General features: G+C 35.7%; 1 protein-coding gene across 2 annotated transcripts in view; it reads left to right on the top strand.

The window, feature by feature from the left end:
* Positions 1–7491, top strand: part of LOC140146699 (protein-tyrosine sulfotransferase 1-like) — a 200790-nt gene extending 193299 nt beyond the window's left edge. Inside the window, exon 7 of one of the 2 annotated variants that reach the window (XM_072168572.1) lies at positions 6191–7491. In XM_072168572.1, coding sequence (XP_072024673.1) covers positions 6191–6695 — 505 coding nt within the window. In that variant the 3' untranslated portion in view covers positions 6696–7491. The remainder of the gene's footprint in view (positions 1–6190) is intronic. The other variant, XM_072168571.1, reaches the window with a different exon arrangement.
* Positions 7492–25583: the final 18092 nt, after the last annotated feature.

The following is a 25583-nucleotide window of genomic DNA, read 5'->3' as shown; positions in this document are numbered from 1 at the left end:
AAACTCTAACCCTATCCACAGGGTGGTGTAGGTATTCTTTAGTTATGTCGAAGTACCACTGCAAATGCACACACACAAACACTGCAGACACACCACCAATGCATAAATCACACACCAGCAAAGATAAAAACACTATTCAAGTCTAGTACAAAATAATTATAGAAACACTGACCTATCGTTAACCTGCTATGATAATTGTACAACTCTTTTTTTGTAATTTTGAGAAAAGGTACAAAATATGGTTCAAGCATGCATCAATTATGATCAGTTTCTGATTATTCCTTTTAATTTGTTTCATTATCATTTGTTCTTGTGCAAAGATTGGCGAATAAATATGTTTAAATGCATGCTTGAACTTTATTTTGTACTTGTTCCCAAAATTACAAAAAATGAGTTGGGCAATTATCGTAGCAGGGTGACTATATGTTATGTCTTCCTTGGCTTCCTGAACAACTTGAAGGGCTATTTATCCAACTCGTTCACCTTATCAAAAGTACTGATGACTACTGGACAATCTGGCCACGGCCATGCTAGCCAACCGCACGACTGCCCCATTGGCACGCTGAACGGCAAGGACAAAAATAAAATAACACCCAATTCTGTAAATCAATAGAGACATGAGACACGTATCAGCATTAGGCACCACGTTATCTTAACCATTAGCGCTGATGTTGCAAAAATAATGGTAATGGCTGCAGTGCATTGCTATATCCTGTGCACATTAAAGGATAGCTATGACGGCGTGTTAGTAAAATACTCTCGATATCAGACAAAAAGACGGCACTTAATTGTATATAATAATGGGACAAAGGGCTATTCCAGTTGAAATCCACACTACACCGGTGGAAGATTTTGGAAATATCATCCACCGGGGGAGTGTGTTTTTCAGATGTAATTGGTCAGAGTTAATCATTTGGAAACTCGTACTCCCCCTGTATTATAGCTTTACCTATATCTTCCACAACTGGAGTGAGTATTTCAAATGGAAGTTACCCAATTGTCTATTCTATTTGAAACTGAAACTCCCTCTGTGGAATTCTTTAGCTAAATCTTCCACAGGGGTAGTGTGGATTTTAAATGGAGTAGCCCGATGAAGCCAAGAACTGTCATTGGCTAAAATTAGTCTTTGAAGAGTCTTTAAAGACTAATTTTAGCCAATGATAACATGTTTTCAAACAATAATTAAAATTAAAACAAATGGGTAAATTTAAAAGTGATATTTTAGCCTATACATACGATTCTGGATCGTTAGACTTGGAAAGCTAAGTTATCAAATTTTGTAACTTCTATTGTAAGAAAACATGCAAAATACTGATTTTTGCTCCTTTTTTGGCCAAATATTAAAATTTTATTCAGTCACAGTTTAAACTAATGGTTTTTGATTGAGTCAGGAAAAACAGAATAACACTTTTAAAAAAAAAAAGAAGAAGAAAGGTGCTCTATTTTTATCTGGAATCGGCAGTAGAGCCGACTACTTCCTGGTACGGGAAAAGGAGTAAAATAATTTGCATAGCTATTTCTAGTCGATGGTGATGGTTTTAATAGCGCTAATGCCATACATGGGTGTAGAATTAGCAGAGACTTCATTGCTATGACCATAATAGAGGATATCATTGCCTTTGCCCTGGAGAACTCACATGAGAGTACACATAACAAACGCCTGGGAAACTTCAAATACTGATGCCACCAGCTGAAGCTGTTAGAATTAATCGGTGAAGGAGACGAAACGCTTAGCCATTGCCGCCACGCTGCTGCAAGCGCCACCGTAGCCTGCGTTCACTTTCTAATCACAAGTGTTTGTTGTCGTGTATTAACATAGTACAGCCTTGTTATGACAAAAGGGGCATTGTTATCATGTGATGTCAGTATGGCAGGATATAAGGGTATTGTTCGAGTACTATATGTACATTTTATATTGGTAACTGTCGTACAGAATGCCATTAATCATGTTAACCAGGAATCAGCTATTCTGTAACACAGTATTGCTATGTTAACCCTGTCAACGTGGGTGTCGACTGCAGACGACAAAAAAAAATTCAAATTCAAAATTTTCAGATTTGTACATTTTTATGATCATATTCGGAATCAGCATGAAAAATGCATTAAAATGAGTACAAGCAAGCCTTGTATTTATTGGTTCAGTGGTTTTCGAGATAGCGCTTAATATTTTGAGAAAATATATCAAAACTTGGACTTTTAATGTTGAAGCCTATGGCCCTCTTTATATAGCTCGCACACAGAGAGTTAAAATCTAGCAGACTATGTTGTACTTGAGAAGCAGCTATCAGACTTCACAATTTATGATAATTGTCATGTTATTATAAATGGCAGCTACTATGTGCATCCTTGCTGCACCTATGTGATGATTATAGCTCCCTTTTGTCATATGGCTTCAATTCACTGATCTATTCATGTAATTTGTCTCACAGATGTTCTGTTCATTATTTGTATTGTAACACTTATCATCATTTTTCTTTTCACAGATGCTTTATATATGTGTGCTGAAATATCACCTTCTTTTCCTAGATTGTGTGTGTGTGGAAAAAAACTGCAATGGTCACAATAATACCCAGGCCCAATATAAGGGGGTAACCTGGGGGGCTTATCACATAGGGCATATATAAGGGTGTAACCTGGGGGAACTTATGTCTAAGGATAAAAAAAAATTAAAAAAAGGGACTCACTTTGTACCCACAGTAAGCTGTTCCCGTTGAAATCCATTTTAAAGTCATAATGTACGATCTTTTTTCAGAATTCACCTTTTATTTTTTTCAAAACCGATTTTTTGGCATATTTGTAATACTTACACATGTTCTAACTTAAATCTATGAGCAAACTGTCAAATTCGTCCTATTTGTTGGTCCGACATAAAGTCATAATTTTTTATTATGACTTTATGTCGGCCACGATCGCAAACCGTAGTCTCGTACAAAACTAGCTTGGTTACGCTCCCTCCACATGGGGAGGGAGCGTAACCAAACTGGGCGCGTAGGAGACTAACTCTGAGGCCGCACTCGCTGTCCTAATCCAAATAGTGCGAGTTGTTTCGAGGGATAGAGGTGAAGTTTATGATTTTGTTTCTTTGCAAATTTCCAATGTTTTTCGCGTCAAAATGTATTGGTAACTTTCATAATAATTGCATATTATCATTTTAGAAGAAAAAAAGACAAATCTAAAAATTTAAAAAGATCGTACATTAAGGCTTTAAATGGAGCCACCCATTCCTGAAACCCCATTTGAAATTCATATTCCCTTGAGGTGTATGGGTTTTTTCCAGGCTCAATTAGCTATTTCAAAGCAATTATCTTGTGTGCAATATACCAGTTTGCTAGGATTGAGAGATGTATGGATTTCAACTGGAATAGCCCAATTTTTAAACAAAAATTTGAAAAACAAAACAAAAAAATATTGCTGATATGTTGTTCGTTTCCACACACACATACACCCCCACACAATAACATAATTATGTGTTGTACACTTATCTTTGCTCTTTCTTGATTTCACAGATATTTTCCAAACATGTGCAATAACACTTTGTGTCCTAATAACATGCTGATGAGGTTGCGTGGGGTATTAATCACAAGTCTGTCTCAATCCTAGCAAACTGATGCATTGGGCTATTCCATTAAAAATCCACACTGCCCCTGTGGAAGATTTTGGAAATGTCTTCCGCAGGGGGAGTATGTTTTTCAAATGTAATTGGTCAAGGTTAATCATTTTGAAACCCATTCATGTACTCCTGGCTTTACCTATATCTTCCACAACTGGAGTGAGTATTTCAAATGGAAGTTACCCAATTGCCTATTCTATTTGAAACTCATACTCCCTCTGTGGAAGACTTTAGTGAAATATTCCACAGGGGTAGTGTGGATTTTAAATGGAATATCCCATTCCATGCAAGATAATTTGCAGTATATGTAGTGCTGTAACAGGATTAATCACCATAGCAATGGGTTTATGCTATTTTTAAATGTATTGGCATGCATTATAATCAGGCTGATGCACTCATCACCTGCATATGTGTGCAATCAAAGATTGAATCCCGGAATTGAATCTGATACTAATCTTACAGGTGCGCTTGAAACATAAATGGACTCGGCATAATGTGAAATTTCTATAAAATTCCGATCCAGATCTTCAATATGTTTATCCATGTACTTTGATAATCTATGGTGCAATGCAGAGGAAGTGTGTAACATATAGTGCAGGGCAATACATTCAAAAATAGTGTGGACCAATTGCAGACCTGCCAACCATCCCTCTTTTGGGGTTTTCCAAAGTGAAAAAGAGAGATAGTCCTTCTTCCTGAAAATTTCAGTGATGGCAAATTCAAATGTAAGAACAGCAGAAAATGATGCAAATTTTACTTTCAAATTTTGCTATAGCATTATCTTTAGTCTATTGTGATAAATATAGAGCTGCAAAACCTTCCCTGAATTCTGAAAGTATTGCACACCTCAACTCTTTTTTAAATTTGGCTGTTCCTGGTTTGTATACAATGTACACTGTACACATACAAGGTTTGGCCTCAATGTCCCTCTTTCTGGCTTTGGTAGATTGGCAGGTCTGCAATTGCTATCCTAATATAATCCTGTTACATCATACAGTGAATTGTCAGGAAAAGGCAAATTGATCCTGAAAAAAAAATTGTCAGACCTTCCCCATTTTACTGTGAGGGCAACATAACAAATAATTATTTTGGCTTAACTATGCACTTACAACTTTGTTGTATTCAACTGACGGGTGCATTGATTTTTTAATGTCAAGTTTCAATGGATCTGTGTGTGTGATTTTTTTCATTTTTGCGACAATTTCAAATTTAGAATGAAATATTATAGTAATAGAAATCCAACATGATTCCCTGCAGACAAAGCAGATGAAACCGAAACTCATCAATTATCAGAATCTGTGATCTTTCACAATTATACGAAACTAGAAAACCATTTACGGTTACTCCGTTTGCACAGCCATGCTCCAGTTGCCGTATATTGATTTATAAACTGAAATCAAAATTTGGTAGCGGGTGAAGATGCAATGATGTGAGACCAAAATTAATTGCCTTGCTGGTCTATGGGGAGATGACAAATGATAGGGAATGTAAAATTGAAGTGTATTATTTTCGAATATCATATTCACTAGGATTTCAAACAAGCTCATCTATGAGGGCACAGTTCTTTAACCCCATATGTTCCCACATTCATTAAATGACCTTTGTATGACTTTGGTACTAAACCTCATACTACTGAACTTGAGGTCAAATTTTGAGCTATGATTTTTAAATGGAAGTTGATGAACTGTGGCATAGTGGATGAGACCATTGTTCTATTCCAGTTGAAATCCATACACCCTCTATGGAAGATATTACCTTAATCTCCCATGCAGGGGATGTAGATTTCTAATGGAGTCACCCATTCAGGTAATAACATTTGACATCTACACCCCCTGTGTGGAAGATTAAGGTCATGTCTTCCATAAGGGGTGTGGATTTTAACTAGAATAGCCCAAAATGGCTCTTAGTGGTTCAGGAGATATTTGATAGAAATGCATCATTTTGAAATTGAGACAGAATGTAGGAACAGCAACAGCTAAACATTGGCATCTAAGCACAAAATGAAGAAACCCCGGCAGAAATGTTCACTTAGTTCAATTTTTCAGGTTTCAAGAAATTTTGCTCTTTTTATCCTGCACAGAAGTATAGAAAAAGTTATAGTTTCAGGAAATTTTAAAGTTCTTTCAGAAAATAATGAGATATTGGGACATCTAAAAATGAAAGAAGAATTTCAGAGAAATTGTTTCACCATTTAGCTATTCCAGTTGAAATCGTCATGCCCCCCACAGAAGACATGACCTTGAAATTTGCACTCCCTGTGTGGTTGATTAAGGTCATGTCTTCTGTAGGGGGCATGTGGATTTCGACTTGAATAGCCCAGTATCAATGTGATAACAAGGGAGGTGAGAATTGAACTTGAAAAGTTTATCAATACCATAATTAGATAATGTGAGGTATATGTTGTGCTTAATTGTGATGTTTTGTATTGCATTCACCATTCTAATATATTTCTTCTTCATGTTAGGATTGTAGTGATAGTAAAATCTGAATAAATGTAGATTTCATTGAGACTTTTGCACTAATTGTTCCTTTTCTTCTCTCCTTTTTTTTGTGTCTTTCATACTTTCTGTAATTGCACAGACGAGAACGCTCAACAGACCAAGTAGTCAAACCTGTGAACCTCGAAGCACTCTCAAAATGGGTGGGAAAAATACCGAAAGACGTTATAGACGACATGGCAAAACTGGCCCCCATGCTGGCAAGATTAGGCTACGATCCCCGCGCCAACCCGCCCAATTACGGCAAACCGGACAAGTTCGTTCTCGACAACGAGGATCGAATCATGAAAAATAACGAAAAGTGGCAGCACAACATGCAGCAGGTACAAGAACAGAAGAAAGTGGTTGATAAACTTTTAGAGCAAGAAAAGCAACGGGATAAAGTAGAAGGAAAAGACCCGTCGTATATTCCGCCGCAGGACAAGCGGCCATCACTTAACATTGCAAAATTGCAGCAAGATACTAGAGAGAAGCAAGGACCAAGACCTCACCAAGATGAGGAATTTGCTAATAATGGTCATGGTGAAAGAAGGCCGAACCCAAAATTTGCCAAGCGTGCTGAGGGCCCCTACCCGGCCCTTCGGTGACATAGACAGTATTAGGATGTAGTAGTTCAGATGTAGATAGTTTTTATGTACCAAAATGTTGAATTGTCAAATATCTTTCCTGATTTTTGTGACTGTGCAAGAGGTTATCATGGTGAAAATATTGGGATTTTTTGATTGTTTTCTTCTATTTGAAATGAAAAGGGTTATGTTTGTGTTTTTAATAATTAGTTATTTTATCAAAAAATGATGTACAGTTGGTTTTTAACTTGTGTTTGATATCCTTAACATCGGTTTACTTTTCTTGACAGTTTTTGTTCTTTCTGTTCAAGAAAGTTGTCTTATAGTAACATGATATATAATAACCTCTTACACAGTCATATTGTAGTTTGCTCTTGCCAAGAGAGTGTAGAATGTATTCAGGATGCAGAGTTCTTGTGTTCTTGCCATTGCAGTGCATGTATTGCAAGGGCAGCTATTTTTGATGTATTCTTTTTATGTTAACCTTCTCCGCACATATGTCGCCTGCAGATGGAAAGTTCCAATTTTTTTTATTAATTAATTTTTTTATTAATTAAAAACTTTCAGAATTTTCATGACCATATTTGGAATAAGCACAAAAAATGCATTAAAATGAGTACAAACAAGCCTGGTATTGGTTTGGTGGTTCTTGAGATAGCTCTTTGATTTTAGAGAATATATTTCAAAACTTGGACTTGTTACGTTGAAGCGTATGTATGGCTATTATGCCGAGCATTAATAAGCATAGGTTTACTCTGTTGCATGGTGGAAACTGGGGTTGCATGACTGAGCTTTTAACTTGTCTAATAGTCATTACCAACTACCAAATAGTCATGACTAAGATGACTATGGTAATTATTAGATAGTCAAAATCTGTGTATAAAGCTCACAGTAACTTAGTCATCAAACTGCTTCAAAGAACTCATAAATGCATGTTACAGATCAGGTGGTGCAAGCAACACACAAACTCACAACACAACATAGCAAAAGTGTTTTTTTACTTCTAATGTATTCAACATTTACACAGACTTAAAAGCAAATAGTGTAAATTTAGCGGAAGTTATGTATATTCTATTTCTTTGTGCTTTTTAAGGGCACAATACAAGGTATACTCTTTTTCCTCCATGTGAGTCGATGATGTTAGTGCACATTTCATTTGACAGCTTGAAATTGTGAGCTAGTTGCACTGGTGTACATATGCACATTTAAAGAAACTGCATAAATTGGGAGTAGAAAATGGCTGCCTCAAGGCGATGACTTCAACTGAAACAAAAATAACTAGATATTTTTGTCTCAAGACTCAAAAGTTTATTGATTTTTCTCCCTAAAATTCACTTCGCTCATGCTTCCCCCCCCCAAAAAAAACAAATTCATGCCGACGCCACTGCAGATCACATTTCAGTCAGTTTTACATGTCCATGATACATCAGTTAAATAAAAAGAATGCATCAAGAAATGATTAATAATTAATTTAAAAATGACTTTAATTTGTATAATTCTTTTTTGTTGAAAATTGGAATTGTATATTTCCTGTTCTAGACATAATTTGTTTGTCTAGAAATAACTATGTACTATAAAGGTGTAAATAATACTTACTTTTTTGTAACAAAAATAATAATATCTAAAAAAATATTTTATGTATAGATAATTCAAAGTATTACAGTGCTACTCAAAAAGAAGCTTCTCTCTTGTATCCTTGGCTAATGGAAATGAATCATAATGAAAATCAAAACCTAACTTTTGAGATGGTTTGTATGTTTGAAGGTGCAAAACTAATTATAGGGCGCACTTTTCACTTTGTTCTGGTATTTTAATCATCACAGAAAATCGTAAACAAACTGGTGAGGGTGACGTCAGACGCTAGTAAAGCTCATTAGCTATGCAAACTCAAACTGCGTTTGCCCTGACTGACACGGGGTCAATGGTGGTCCTCTTTAGATTTTTGTCTACCAAAAGTAATCGCAAAAGCAGGCGTCACAAAAGCAGGCGAGACTCGTGGTTCGAGAACCGCCTTGTGTGAATACAAGTGATCCTGCACCAGTTCTGAAGCAAAGCTGATGAACTCGAAGATGTTTGTGAACAAATATTTTAGCTTCAGCTTTAGTTTCAGCTCATCTTCATGTAGACTTGCACCTATAATTTCTAATAATGACCAGTTCAGTGAATTAAGCTTCTTTTTGTGTGGCTTCTCATATACATGTGTTTTTTGTCTTAAGTTTTTTCCTTATGTTATTATAGCAAAACAGGACTGGTGCTCACTAATTCTGTACATAGAAACTAACCAAATATCAAATGGTGAAAAAATTTGGGATTTTTTTAATGTTCAGTATACCTATAGTATAAGGCTTATGATATGAAAATAAGAAATTATGGTCACTTTTTTACAAACACAATATTAGAGGTCACAATATTCCATACGGTAACTATTGAAATGTAAATGTCTTTTAGGCGACGAAAAAATAACCCCACCTGTTCTATGGGTGACTTTTTTTTCTAGGCGAGGCTATAAATGACCCAAAAATCACAGAAAGCTTGAATAATCAGAAAATAATCTGAGCAATTTGTGCAAACATATTTTGAATATTGGCTGATATGTTTTTCAAATACTTCTGATCGAAATCATTCTACTTCTGCCAAAAATTGCTGTTTTTGCCAGCATACAGCTACAAAAAATCCTCAAAACTAAGAATCCGGGCCCATAGAACAGGGTGAGGTTTTTTCTGTGTCGCCTTATTGCTAAAATTTTGTGTGTGATACAGAGATTATAGCAAAAATATGGAAACAGGGTGCTTCTTCACAAGACAACCTCTTCTGTGGCGATTACTGTTGTCTTTTGTCAATATTGTACCAATCAAAATGTGTTTTTATAGAGGGTATGCAATACTACGTCACTCATGACAGAGTCATCCTCATTTAAATTAAGTTCTGTCCTCCGTAAGGTACCACAGGGCAATTCGCATGATAATACAATAAAACAGAGAATAGGTATGAATGGTTGTGGAATCGATCTAGAGACCTGTCCCTCTGTCATCTTAAGCTATCTTAGAACTGTCCTCCAACATGTCTGCCATTTCAATTGTTATACCGTTCCGGTTGGTTTATTGCATACGGTCTATACCGCGCCTCTGTATCATTCTGACTGAAGAGGGCGATATCAATTTTTTTACAGCATCTGGTGCCATGGTCAATAACTTTGCTTGGTGAAACAGCGTCGGGCACTTTACTGGTTATATATCATCATTGGGCAGGAAAAACCTCCTATGTGTCATTGGCCCCTGAACATGTTTAAAGCAAAACTTCCTATGTAACCTGTCGGCAGGTTCAGGGGCCAAAAGCACATAGGAGATTTTTCCTTCCCAACGATGATATGGACGGTTTATTGACATCTTGCATTCGTCAGTATGGGCACTATTGTCTATCTTATAGAGCCTCTGATTGGTTACTTACATGATGTAATCATCTGAGAAACCAATCAAAATAGAGCTTTTAGAACTCTCAGCAATTTTAAGTTTAATCCCATTCAGCCCTGCTGACTAATTCTTACCATATTTCTGATTGGCTCAATACATAATATACCTTTTTTGTAACCAATCGAAATAGTCCTTAGAGGACGATAATTTTGGCTGGTAGTGTCCATGGGATTAAAATTAAGTCTGTATGGCAAAACTGTTGAAAATATATTAATGAACCAGCAGAGTACTCAAAGAGAGTCAGTTTGCCATAGGCATTTGGGTTTATTCATTGGTTAAAATGTGTTACTAACAGTAAATATAAACAAGTTGTTGTAAATCAAATTAGGGCGAATTTATATGAACTCTAACTCTATAAAATCTTTCAAAGCAAAAGCACTGTGCAGGCATGCATCTGATGTGATGCCGGCCATGATGCAATCATCCTAAGCTACATGCATGCTTTTGTTGGCTGTAATTATGTATGGCTTTAATTTTCCTAGAAACACAATGAATTTAACTGAATCCAGTTAGGTGTAAGTTGGGACATGTCTTTGTATTTGTAATGTTTACACATCTTTATACAAGCAAGTAATTGTTAAGCCTGATAGAACGCAGAGGTTGATTCAATGTAATCCCAACATGCAGTATGATATTAGGGGCAATGTAATAAAGGAGCCATTTCAACACCATTTCACATTCAAATTTATGTGCAAAATAAGAACCAGTAGTTTTGATGGAATATTCATCGCGACTTTTATGTTTTGAATTGATAATTGGGTACGGGTAATGTTTGTTGATACATTGCTACCAAGAAAGTTAAAAAGTCGTGTGTTTTTAAAACAATTTTAGATATTTTAAATGCTTGGGAAAAGAAGGTGCAACCAGCAAAGTTTTCTTGCACATGCATGCATGCAGACACATAGCTTATCTTGTTGTATAACAACCTTGACCATGCACAGCAGGAGCCCAGCGTGATGTTTTCTGAAAATAACCATGTGTTTCTCAAACATGCTGTCAGTGGCTGAAATGTATTCTGGGCTTACATTTAATCAACCTCTGGATAGAACGTGTGAATAGAAAGTACTGCTCACATGAAGTAGAACATTCACCTCGATACCGACTAAGATAAATTGGCAGTGATTATCATCATAATAGCTGAATGCTTTCTGGTAGAATAATAGAACTGCACATGGCATAAGAAATGTACACAAAAACCTTTGCTTTAACTTTCACAATAACTCGCTTAAAGCAAGGATGCATAGACGTTTGTTTGAAAAAATATGACACCTGAAGTTATCTCAATATTTAAAAGGCTCTTAATTTTATGTGTACATTTGCTATGGAGCAAGCAGATCCACTGCAATGCATGATGGGTAGTCCCTTCAGCTGATGTGGATTATTATCGACTGCAATGCATGATGGGATAGTCCCTTCAGCTGATGTGGATTATTATCGACTGCAATGCATGATGGGATAGTCCCTTCAGCTGATGTGGATTATTATCCACTGCAATGCATGATGGGGGTAGTCCCTTCAGCTGATGTGGATTATTATCCACTGCAATGCATGTAGGGAAATGTCTCTCCAGCTGATGTGGATTATCACATCATAAATAAAAACTCCCCTTAAAGGGAAAGCCAGCTTCAATGCAGAAGATGCCTTGTAATTAGTTTGGGTGGTGGCATTTTTAGGATCACTCTTTTTTATGATCCATCATGTTTCATGACAGTCCACCAAACCATCAATGATGAGAACATGCACACAGAAACAGCAAACCAAACAACTCCTATAACTTCCTGTCAATTAATTACTCCAAATTGTTCTGTCTTTTTTGTCTTTTCTGCCTTTTAGGCTACCCTTAGCTCATTATTAATATAAAGAAATGCAGTTTTTAGTTAATTGGCTAAAAACTGCCATCCTACTTGCCTTATACATGCACATTAATTTTATATTAATTCGCCATTTATACTTAATATAGCACATTATAAAATGTATAAAGACTGATATTGTTCAATTATAACAGGCCTACATGTATATAAATTATACCCATATCAAAAATAGGCCCTGAAATTGCATCGAATTTTTCCGTTGAAAAGACAAAACTGATGTTTAAGATATAAATTATTTCATAAATGACATTTTGAGTCATTTTATCCATAAAACGATACAGGATATAGGATATTTTACTTTGACTTTTACGTCCATAAAGGTTTTAATCATGTTATCAATACACTCACATCTCATGCTGTGCTGATCTCCAGGAGGTCTGCAAATGTAAATCTAAGAACGCCTGATAACAAGGATTCTATAATTTTCTTTCGTTGATATGCTGTGGAAACTATTATAGGCCTGGCATGAACTTTTAATGTCATATTTCCTTCAAACCATAACTTTTGAAATTCTCACTCGTTTTCATTCGTTGAAACGGCAAAACATACTTTCTTTTTCTTACAAATCCAATAACATGTCTATTATATATTTTCACCATAAAAAGTTCGCAAAGTAATTCAAACCAATGCTAGTACCCGTAATCTCTTTAGCAAACAGAGACGATCTCCGAATTAGATAGCCAGCTGACGCTGGCGAAAAGGGCATTTTCACTCTACATTCATTTGACGGTTTTTGTGCTCTTCGTATGCTTATCCAAAATTAAAAATATGCAAATACACTTTACATAAAATTATATTAGACATTTAACCGGCTGGTTCTGTTTACATGATGAGCAAAGGCATTGCCTAGGCTATTCCAGTGAAAATACATACACCCCCTATGGAAGACATGGCCTTAATCTCACACACAGGGAGTGTGAATTTCTAATAGGGTTAACTGAATGAGTGATTGCATTTGAAATCTACATCCCTTGTGCTGAAGATTAAGGTCATATCTTCCATAGGGGGTGTATGGATTTTAACTGGAATAGCCCATGAATTGTAAAGTCGTCATTCATCAGCCAGCATAAGTTTGCAACTATATTGTGTAGAAGCCAATCAAAAGAGAACCATATGTGATATGATCAATTTAATGGTTCTTTTGTCATGCATAGTCAGTTCCTGTATTTTTGCTTATAATATTCATACCTATTTAATAGGCAGGAAAATGGGCTCTTCCAGCTGAAATGTATACACCTCCTATGGAAGACATGACTCGAATCTTCCACACAGGGAGTGTGAATTTCAAATGGGGCTGCCTGATTAGGGGACTCCATTTGAAATGTACACTCCCTGTGTATGGATTTCAACTGCAATAGGCCATTTAACAGGCTGAAAATCACACTGAAATTGGCATGTATTATACTTGAAATACCAATAATTTTCAGTATGTTTATCAGCATTCCTTTCACCAAATAAGTGTATTTAAAGGAGATGTTTTTGCCATCTCACAGAAGTGTCAACATCTTGGTCCAAATTTATAGGTCAAAGTTGAAAATGATGGTGAATTCTAGGGGTATTTGATAATCCGATAATCCACTGTCTCACACACCCCCCCCCCCTTTTTCTAAAACTAAGTTTGAGATTTTTATACTATCAAAAACCTCTGGCTTCACAGTTTTTTGTGGGGAAAAAATCTTGCAGATTCATTCGCTTGGCAAAAATATTGTCAAATTTGTATTATGTTTTGTTAACAAGAACAAAATTACAACACAGTGGCCCTATGGAGCCTATATAATACACATAATCATTCATAGCTTGCATATCTCAAATCAGAATCAACTGAAATTTTAGGAATAAGCCTTTTGCATGCAGATCTTCTGAAACCCGTAAAAAAGAAGATGCTAGAATCACAAAATACTCCTTTAAGTATGAGTGGTCCATTGAAATAATTATTTTGTACCAATTTAATTGTGCTCTCTATGTAGGAATGAACAGGGACAATTTTCAGCATAAAACCAGCAGTAGTTTGTTATATGTTATACAACCGATGTACATGTGTTTTGATCAGGTGTATGTGACCTGTCATGTCAAAAACAGAAACTTTTGGGCAGGTTATCAATATTGAGGTTTTTACATATCTTAAATATAGAGATATTTTGTTCCACAACGCTGTTTTCCTCAAAGAAATCGGACATTCCTAAGCGAAGATATTGAGTTCGGAAGTTATGGTATTATAAAATTGGAAATTGAGATATTGGCCTTTAAATATATTGTGTATCTATTGTCTAAGTAATATCTATCTTGAAAAATGTCTGAAAAAATACAAAAAGCCAATTATATTCCGGTCTGAAACTGTCAGACAATATTTTACACATTAATAACATCGCAAATTTGCAACAAACCCAAATTGTAAGAAAATCACCCCCGGGCAGATTTTTGGCTATATCTTCATTTACGATCCTGCCCAAAAGTGTCTGCTTTCGATATACCACGTCACATATGTCCCTATGTACACGTCTAGATGTACATGGTCTAGACGTATGGGAATAATCATATCTAATGTAATAGCACTGGATTAAATTACAATATGAATTTCACCGAGTGGTGGTTGACGATAGTGGACGATTTGACCTTTTTAATTAGAGTAAACTAAGTATGCAACATAATACAGCTTAGCTCTGAATTGTGTATTAATTTCATGGCTCAGATCTCATGTAGCTGGGAGTTATGGATGATTTGATAACGAGTCCTAATGGACATGGACAGGTAGTGGAATAATGTAGAAAAATGTGTCCAATGTAGTGAGACTACATCTAGGAAGAGAGTATGTGCAAAATTTTGAAAGGAATACACTGCAATTTGATTAATAATTAAAGGCTGTTTCAGCTGATTGAATATAATAAAATGCAAGAAAGAAAGATATATTTACACTTTTTTCTTTATAATGGGCTATTGACGCTATTCCAATTAAAATCCTCACTACCCCTGTGGAAGATTTTGGAGATATGTTGCACAGGGGAGGGGTGATGTTTTTCAGATGTAATTGCTCAGAGTTAATTATTTTGCAATTGATACTCCCTCTGTATTATGGCTTTACCTATATCTTCCACAAATGGAGTGAGTATTTCAAATGGAAGTTACCCAATTGTCTTATTCTATTTGAAACTCATACTCCCTCTGTGGAAGACTTCAGCTAAATCTTCCACAGGGGTAGTGTGGATTTTAAATGGAATAGCCCAGTATAAAATGGGACAAAACAGTGCAGTGTCCATGTTGTAAGGACTACATGGAACATTATATTTTAAGCTTACTAAAATAGTGCAGTGTCCATGTTGTAAGGGATGAAATCAAAACTTGACCGGTGGTTGACCGCCGGTTCTCTGTGGTTCCGTCCGGTTGCTATTGTTCTAAACAATGGCAACCGGACGGAACCGCCGGTCGAGTTTTGATTTCATTCCTAAGGACTACATGGAACATTATAAGCTTACTAAAACAGTACAGTGTCCATGTTGTGAGGACTGCATGAAACATAATACTGTCATAAGCTTACTGCTGCAGTATCCATTTCATGGATGATATCATAAGTAGCTTTCTTGTAATGATACTCCTCATATATTGCTAAATGGTGTATATCATATCTGCTAGCATCATGCCATACTTCCCTTTGGTGTAAGTCACTTTGTCAAAGACACATTAAAATAGAATGCATTGCTAATTTGATACTATCCGGTGTGAGGAAGAGTGCAGCTAAATAATGGAGTTATGTTGTCATGGTTAATGCTTGATTTATTTATATATAAGCCATCTTATTATTTTTTGCTCATTTCATTAGGGAAAAAAATTCAGTCCATAAATGATGAACTAAATAAAGAACTTTGACAATTATATATGAGTGGATATTCAGTGATACATAAGAAGAATTTAACTTCAACAGTCAACACTACCCTTTTTTTTTCGCTTGCCTGGAATACCTTTCGATAGATGGACTAGTGTCATCAGCAGATGGTGGTGCTGTGATAATTCTCTGTCTGCAGACTGGATAATCCTAAACTGAATAATGGCAAAGGATTTGGATATAGATCCAATATGGGATAACCCAATGACCAGAAACATAACATGCATGCTCAATGTCATTCAAGAGTTTCTATGATGCTATAGAGAAATGGACTATTCCAGAACTATCACAGCACCACCATTTGTCGATCTAGCGAAAACATTGCAGGTGCATGAGCGAAAAATAATGTAGTATTGGAGTTAATCTTCAATTATATCGTCAATTATGTTCCATGCAATATCTGTCCAAGTTGGTGGATGCATGGTCATTTAGAAGAGTGCAAGTTAACTGATACCTCATACGACATCTCATCTCATCTGGTATAGTCGGTAAGACATCTTCAGGCGACGCACCACGCTAACTGTGTAAACCTCTGTATGATGCTTGCTAATAAAAAAATTTGTTTTTGGCTTGGCAGTGCTCTTTGACTTTATTTTTGAAGCTCTTTAGACTAGTACAATTGACTGTCATTGGATGAATATCTTGTATCCAGGATTATCTATAATAATGTAATAATAATGATAATATCATTACTATCATCACTCTCAAGTTTTCACTGTTAACGACAGGGCTGGATGAGCTGTAAACTATCGCTTAACTGTGCACTTATCTTGCTGATTGTACAACCATACAATAATCAAACATGTCTACTGAATCGCGACTGTGTCAATGAACTTTCTGCTCTGTAAGAAGAATACGTGCACGTACCATATTGTGTCGTGATTAAAGCCCCGGGTTATGCATGTTCCAAATAAGGGGATTTATTCAAGGAAAATAAAATCCTATTCATTTTCAAATCACAACATGAATCAATAATATGTGACTTGAGGGAGGGGAGAAGGCCAAGGAGGCATTTAATGATTAATTTACATAAAAAAATTGACAGATAAAAATCTTTTGTTGGACTTGAAATTTCATTTGGAATTTGTAGCATTAATGCAGTGATGTTTTTGTTTTGAAAAATTTGAGCAATGGTATGTCACAATATTGATTTTTTGAATCACAAAAAGGTTAAGTGCTTTTTCAAATCAGTCACTTGTCAGAGAAGATATCTTACACTTCCCATAATGCATTTCTTCCATTTCAATATTCTGTACTGATTTGGTATGTAGTGCAATATGGGTTGATAGTGACAAAATGTACTTCAATGAACAGAGTACATTCAGAGCTTGCAAAATGTGTTCGTTTCTTGACTATCAACCCATGTTTAGCCTGTCTATTCTCAACATGAAAACAAAGGGAACCTGTACAAAGTAATAATGGTGTCGTTTGATGTAGTAAAGTTCCGGGGTAAGGTTATACATCATGTTGCAAAGGATTCTGGGAAGGGTAAGGTATCTTCTATGGTCTCAAGAACACTGGACTGGATTATGAGCAGTGTGATGTGTAAAGGTGGCGACTGCAAAACACTGTACTCCATGCATTTGATGTATGTTTACTTGTAATAGGGATGCGAAGAAAATGTGTGAAAAGGCTTGACAAATTTGGAAAAATGCATACACTACAAAAGCACTATATTCCTTTATGAAGATTTCATTGTGTATTTACTGAGATCAGCGCTGCTGAAGTAACTTCTCCAACATGCTGCTCAAAAGTTGCAGTGTCCCATAGAAAACTAGTAAAAGAAATCCCTCAAAATGGTGGGAGTTCTTTAAAAGTTGTCGAATTGGGTAACCAAATCACAGGTTTGGTAGATTGGTGTACAAACATATGTACATAAATATGAAAAAAAGCTGGCAACCCAAAATATGCATGCATGCACTGTCAGTAACTAATCTCACTTTATGTATAAAATTACTTTGTGGTATGAAGTTTTGTTATCTTTTTGTTGTTTTTAATATACCTATCTAGAGTTTATTTTCTTACCTATTGGTAGTGCAATTTGTACTATAAACTGTATATTTCCTTGCAGAAACATGTTTTAGTCCTTATAATAGGCTCGGGTAATTTGCAGCAGAATAGAGTGGAACCTCATTAACACAAACTTGGCAGGGCCTTGTTTTTTTTTTTTAAGTTTGTAATAAGATTTTGCATTATCATATGATTTATTAATGTATATATGCTTAGGACTTCAGTTAGAAATATTTTGCGTTTTTGTGTAACAGATTTTGTGTTTTAGTAACGTGACAAGGTGGAGGTGAAAATCACAAGACTCAAAATATACACCAGAGCAATTTATCCATATCAATAAAAGTAATCCTTGTCATAAAAAATGTGCTATTTTGGGAGAATTAGTAATTGGCATTGTCCAAGGTACACAGGTGCTATTTTTGTTGAAATCTGTTCAGGCGTCCATCAAGTGATGGACTTTTATTAAACTCTACGACCCCATCCTTGGTATGAGAGGTAAACATAAAGCATAATACAATGTACAAAAGATGGCGCACAGCCGCTATAAAAATAAAGCAGCAGTTTTAAAAAATAAGCTCTTGATAGGGGCAAATTAATGTCATATAATGGCAGTTTCACAGGATTTAACCACTTCAAATCTTTTCACTTAACATTGCGTATCTTTTGCCGAGTATGCCATTTGTCAAGTACTATAAAATATAAATGGAAAACTGAAAGATCAATGTATTTATAGTGGCGACTATACATAATAAGTGATGTTGCTTGTTTCTTTCTATTTGATATTGCACATAATGCTATACTATTTCATCCCGAGTTTGGTAGTGATGTCAATGGTTGTATGTGGCAAACATGCCAACAAACCGCCCTTGTATGTATGCATGATTAGATTAGCATGCGATTTGATACTACGACCATACTGGAGGTGAAAATAGAATAGTCTTGTGGCTCCATTTATATTGTATTTGGCTGTCGACACTCTTGAGTGAGGAACCATCATGACTGCTGAAGATTCATCAGCAATCTGCTGTAGTTGGACGAGTTCTAGACCATAAATCTCTAGTGCACTGGTTCAATCCCTACTGGTTCTGATTTTTTGCCGTCTCAAGTTATTGGGTTAATTCATCCGACTTTCCTTTTCCTTGCAGTCTTGTTTCAGGTAAACAAACTTTGGCGAGGGAAAGAAATATTCAGAGCCAGAGGAATCCACACAGGCTCATCTAGAGAGCTTGTTCACCCATTTATATTATTAATTTCTTATATTGTCTTAGGCACTCATTTATTTCTAATGTCTTGTTTCTGAGTTTTATTGGCTGATACAACACTGTAAAAAGTGACAACCATAGCGGTAATTTGGCTGTTCTAGTTGAGATCCATACACCCTCTGTGGAAGATTAAGGTCACATCTTCCATAGGGGTGTATGGATTTCAATCGGAACAGCCCATTGTAAAAGGAGACAAACCAAGTGGGAAATTTTCTCTTTGTACATAAATTTTAATTTTTTTGTTGAAATTATCACAATGTTTGTCTTGTTTATTCCGATATAATGGTGCCACCTTTAACAAGCAATTTATATGCAGACTAGTATATTATTATACTGATGTAAATTGTACATAATAAAAAATGTTCATTTTCTACACAGATTGGAAATTAAATAATAATTCTGAAAATGAGCATGTGTATTATATGTAATTCAAACATGTAGTGTAAGAAAAATAATAATAGTGTAAATATTATTGTTTTGTATTTAAAATATAATTTGAAATTTGGTGGATGTTTATAACATAATTAATGACCTATTCCTGCAAAAAAGATACAACTTGTTAAGGGCTGGGGTATGAACGTTTGGACAGTATTTATTTTGGGACATTAGAGCACATCAGACATATCGAATTGCATTCTGAATCGAAGAATGTCATTCTGATATCAAATAATTTTGATTTTTGAAATTGCAATTTAATACACATTTTATGGCAAATCATTAAAATTGATATTTTGATATTTAACAGTACTTGAAGTAAACTTCATAAATCTGATGATTTATACTTAAAGTGTATGTAGGTGGGATGAAAAGCCGACGATCAATTGAAATTTTGACCAGTATTGAAGATATGGATTTTTTTCCCAAAACACCAAAAAAATTTGGTCTTTTGGGAAAAAATCCATATCTTCAATATGAAAGGTCAAAATTTTCAATTGACCGTCGGGCTTTTCCTCCCTGCTACATACACTTTAAGAATATATCATTAGATTTATATAATTTACTTCGAGGACTGTTATATATCAAAAATTTGAAAAATATCAATTTTTATAATTTGTCATAAAATTTGTATTATATTGTGATTTTAAAAAAATGAAAATTATTTGATATCAGAAAGACAAGCTTCGTATTCAGAATGCAATTCGATAGGTCTGAGGTGCTCTCATGTCCCACAAAAAATACTGTCGAAACGCAATAAACGCTCATTTTGGATCCCTTAAGGACTTTACATATTGAAATAGGCTTCTGTGTATTTCATCTGTGAGATTTTGACAGAAAAATAAAAGAATTGAATCGTTTAATTTTCGCTTCCATATACTTTAACAATTTCTGGAACTTTGCGATGTGAATGTTGGTATTTCTGCCAAATTCATGCCTTAAGGGCTCTGGTATGAGCGTTTGGACAGTATTTTGTGTAGGACATGAGCGGGGACATGAGAGCACATCAGACATATCGAATTGCATTCTGAATACAAAGAATGTCCTTCTGATATGAAATTATTTTTTGTTGAAAAATACTATCCAAATGCTCATACCCCAGCCCTTAACAATGTAATTTTCTTAAATGAATGGAGTCTGATTAGGAGTTTAAGGTGCGGGCGAAATCAGTCATTGATTGACCAATGCGCACGCCACTGGTTAAGGTCTGATTACAACATTATACCAATATGCAAGTTGAAATATCATATTTGATTATAATAATAATTATTATTATTATTATTATAATAATAGCTGCCCTATGATTGTCAAATCTCACAGATGATTTGCTGCAACTTTTAAAAAAAGTTACAGCAAAAATAATTTGGACTTACCTATGGAGGAAGACACAACCTTTATATCTTCCACGCTAAATGGGGAACTCCATTTGAAAATACACCCCCTGTATAGGAAGATTAAGGTCATGTCTTCCATAAAAAAAAAAAAAAAAATTGTTTGCTTGCCCTCAAATGAATTTTAACAATTGGGTCGGTATTTCTTTTTTTTTTTAATTACTTGTTTGTATTAATTAAGGCTCAAAATATGACAAATCAGACATTACAAAACAACTAAAACACAAGCTCTGAAATACATTTGTTTTACATCTTCAGAATGCAAAAATTTGAAAAGGAAAAAAAAAAATTTTCAGGAATTTCCAAAAATAGAGTCGGTATTCTTTTGTACAGTAAATAGAAAAAAACACCTTTTTTCTGATTTCCAAAATTAGGGTCGTTCGGTTGAGGGCAAGCAAACATCTTTTTTTTTTTTGCCTAAGGGGGTGTCATGTTTTGCCAGAATGGGTCATATAAATAGGCTATTAATAAATTTGTATGTGTTACTATAATGTGCTGTAATATTTCTTTCATGTTAGAGGCTAAGCAAGGTGTGGTTTTGGAGAATATGGTGGTTTATAAGTATCTGTACAGGCATGGCCAGTGTTGCCTAAACTTTTCAGTGCCAAGGCGGCGGCGCATCAGCTCCCCAGGCTGCAGTGAATGCCTCTTAAGTTGCCCAATTTGTAGGATTTTAGATTACAACATAAATCGCCCAATTGGGCGGAAAAAGCATATGGTCACAAAACATATGGTCACAAAAACCATTGTAATTGCAATTTCTAATTGTAAAATCTTTATAATTGGCAGAATTGAAAGGAAAAACACGTCAAATTACTGCCGCAGCCTGACACTTGCAAGGAGCGGCATGTTTTTTTAGTAGCATCAAATATCCGCCTAAGGCATGGTGTTGGCATCACTGGGCATGTCCAGAAATATATTGAGACCAAAGAATTCAATTCGCTCGTGAAGTGATGTAATAATTATGTACCATACAGTTTGTCCACTCCGAAGTACAAAGTGACAACGCGCGCGTATACAGCCTGTAAACAGCGTGCAGTACTGCGTCTCTGCTGCAGGTATGCGTGCCTTCAATGTCGGCACAATTATGCGTCCGCGTCGGTACTAGATTGACTGTAGCAATAGGTGAAAACCATTTTTGATTATATCGCGCTGCACTACAACGTTCACATGTATGCATTGGACCAGAGATGTCAAAGAACCGGGATAAAGACCTGATCACTCGCACTTGTAAGAGCGAGATATAATCAAAAATTGTTTTCACCTAGTTAGATTAGCGTAACCCGAGCTACCTTAAAATTAGGCCCAGCCCTAGACCTTTTCTTTCTTTTTTTTGCAAAAAATAAATAAATAAATAAATAAATAAAAAATTTAATTTAAAAAAAAGGAAGTAAAAAAGGCTTTTATCAAATGCAATTTACAGCTTTAAAAGTTGCATACAAAGAATGTCCTTGAGTATACTAACGCCATGTTACGCCAATCAAACAATTTTTTACATCACTTCGCCAATGAGTAGGAGTCAGACTAAATGTCAGACTCCATAATGTTACCATGAATATTTGACTTATGTACATGTTTATCAGTTACTTGGTGGGAGAGTAAGCTAATAATAATAATTGTGTGGTTTTCAGTTGTTTTTTTTAGAAGGTTGGCACATATTTAGAGTGGTACTAAAAGTACGATTAAAAGGTGCATAAAAGAGATGCTTTGTATAGAATCATATTTCCATGTCTCCAGTCGTATGTACTAGAAATTTATTGGTTTATTTCAATAATCCCGAAAAAACATAGATCTGTCAATCTCGCCAGTGGCGGCACCAGGGGAAAATGCCCCCCCCCCCAGTCAGAACTCTTTTCCCCATTAAAAACCCAAAATTACGAAAATGTGCACTTTTTGCTTCAATTTTACGCACAATTTGTTTATTTCGCCCCCCTGAAATTCACTTTACTCCCCCCATGCCCCATGCCCCCCCTGAAAAATTCCTGCCGCTGCCACTGAATCCCACAAGTCACGAGTAAAACTGTACACTATTTAATAGTTGTATTTACTCCATAAGCTAGGGAGTCATAGAAAATTGGTCCTGTCTATTTAATGGGCTTTTCCAGTTGAAAGCCATAACCCCTATGGAAGGCATGGCCTTTATCTCCCACACAGGGGGTGTTATGGATTCAACTGGAATAGCCCAATTTTGTTTTCTGTGCATTGCACCTTTCGGTTTTAATAATAACGGCCCTGGGGTCCTTGGTTGGGAACTCAATTTTGACTCGCCAACTTCCAAGCAGGGTGGGCTTCTTCGAATGGCGAGTCCTCAACCCTCCCACTTCCCAAGTCTTTGTCCATATGGCGAGTCAAGTCCTGGCTCCGTACCACAAGAAATTTTTCCTGGTCCATCTTATTTTATTGATCAAGTCCCCCACCATGCCAAGCTACCTGGGGTAATTGTAATTGATTGTAATTGTAATTGATTGTATACCGTTTTTACCCTGATGCGCATTTCATTGGGCGCTCATAGTACTGGCGTACACATGTGCTTAAAAATGCCGCATAGATGTGTGAGCGAAATAGCTGCTTGCCACTGCCACATCGGGGTGAAAAATGGTATAGTTTGATGAATTTCTTGGGAATATGTTATTGCGATAATAAGGATGTGATCTATCTGCTCCACTGGATCTTGTAAAGCCCTATGAAATGGGAATAAATAGACAGCCACCTTGCGTTTTAATAATAAAATGTGTCTTTGTCTTGTTTGTGTTGTGCCCCTAATCCACAGAAATCCTTTTTCACCCGCTGCCTCACCATTTAGAAAATATTAACTCTGCACTATCATTTTGATGTCATTGGGTGAAATCGACCAAGGTAATTTTCCAACATAAATGATTAATTATTATTATTCACAAGGCACTAATTGCCTCCCCCCCCCCAACCTATTTGACGGTTACTTGTCACTACTCTTGACTACTAGAAATTACTGTCCTTCCAGCAAATGTTACAAAAGTGAAAACTTGACTGGGACTTTTTCTTGGCTGGTGTGATTTTGCAGACTTTTTGTGGAACCCAAATAATATTGTTTGAAATTTGCATTATATTATGGAAATTTTGACCTTTCATAAAAGACCAAAAAATTATTTGATATCATATCATCAGGACAGCCCTCATATTCAGAATGCAAATTTGGGATGTCTGATGTGCCACAAAAAATACTGTGCAAAGATGCGTGATTAAGCTGTCAAAAATGTTCAATTGGATTCAATAGTAGGACCCTTTTTTCTTTTAATTACAAAATTGATATGCATGAAACGAGAAATTCTATTTTTCTCATTAACATATAGGCATTCCAAAGCGGTATATTTCTGGAGAAAACATTAAAAAACTGTTAAATTAGTCTTGACTGTGGTACCACGTTTGAGACCATTCAACAGTTTTTTGATGATATCTTCAGAAATACACTGATTTAGAACTCCTAATTGCAATATGTAAAATAGTACATCTCATTACAGGATCATGACGATTTTCATTAATAAAAACACTGTAGACTACCAGTAATTCCATTTCCAAGAATTTGATTTTACAAAGATATCAAGGTGCAAGAAAGACTAATCGTGAAAGATTGAGCGGCACTATCGTGGTTTATCTTTCTTCAGTGATCAGTCCGAGTAAAGTTTGGTAACTAAGAAACAGGTCCTACTTGTCGGACAACACCTGCTAGGGACAGTTATCGCATTAGGCAAAAAATAAGAAAGTTTGTCTCAGATTCCAACTCCAATTAACGCTACGTGGTGGTCGTATTTTTTCATTCAGTGTATGTTCAATTTTTGTTGTTGATATTTTCAGTATCGTATAACAATCCAATTTTGCCTTTTTGCCATGAACATCCCATATCGTAGAAGAAAAAAAAATGTGTATGAGACAGATTTTTTTTGGCCTTAGTCTGAAGGGTAAGAGTAAATAGGGTCAGTATCAGGGCTGTTTAGGACTAGGATATATCATCACCTGATGACACCAACAAAACACAGACAGCAGAAATTCATGTTATTTCTTGTATTTCATGAATTATTATTTGATCATGATTTCTATTAAAATTGGAATACATTTGATTACAAAATCACAAAACAATGCTACTCACATGCGAGTTGTGACATACCAATGCCAGTGCAGATATCATTGTTTATGATAGCACTGAAGTCAAATAAAATACATAAATTCCAACTTTTGACAATTTTGATCATTCTGATCAATGGTTGACTACTCAGTGCCAGAAGTGGGCAAGTGCAATGGCTGCCCTGTGAACATTTGGCAATTTACACACAGTGCATTGTACTCATCTACACCTGGCAGCTATTGCACTTACCAACTCCTGGCACGGAGCAGTTGTTGTATTTTACTTCCAGTATGTGTTAAATTACATACCCTAGATGCATCTCTGAAATTTATTGAAACATGAGATGCTTTCCATTCCCAAGTTTTATCATCTTTAAAACCAACAAATGTATAATTTTTGTTCTTGCTTAAAATTCTGTTCAATATCACTTTCTTTGCAATGTCAATACAGTTGAACACAAACTGTCTGTCAATGTAACATATACCAGCATTTCT

This window comes from Amphiura filiformis, chromosome 2 (assembly GCF_039555335.1).
Source record: "Amphiura filiformis chromosome 2, Afil_fr2py, whole genome shotgun sequence".
Lineage (NCBI taxonomy): Eukaryota > Metazoa > Echinodermata > Ophiuroidea > Amphilepidida > Amphiuridae > Amphiura > Amphiura filiformis.
Note: the sequence above shows the minus strand (reverse complement) of the source record. Positions and strands in the feature narration are given on the sequence as shown.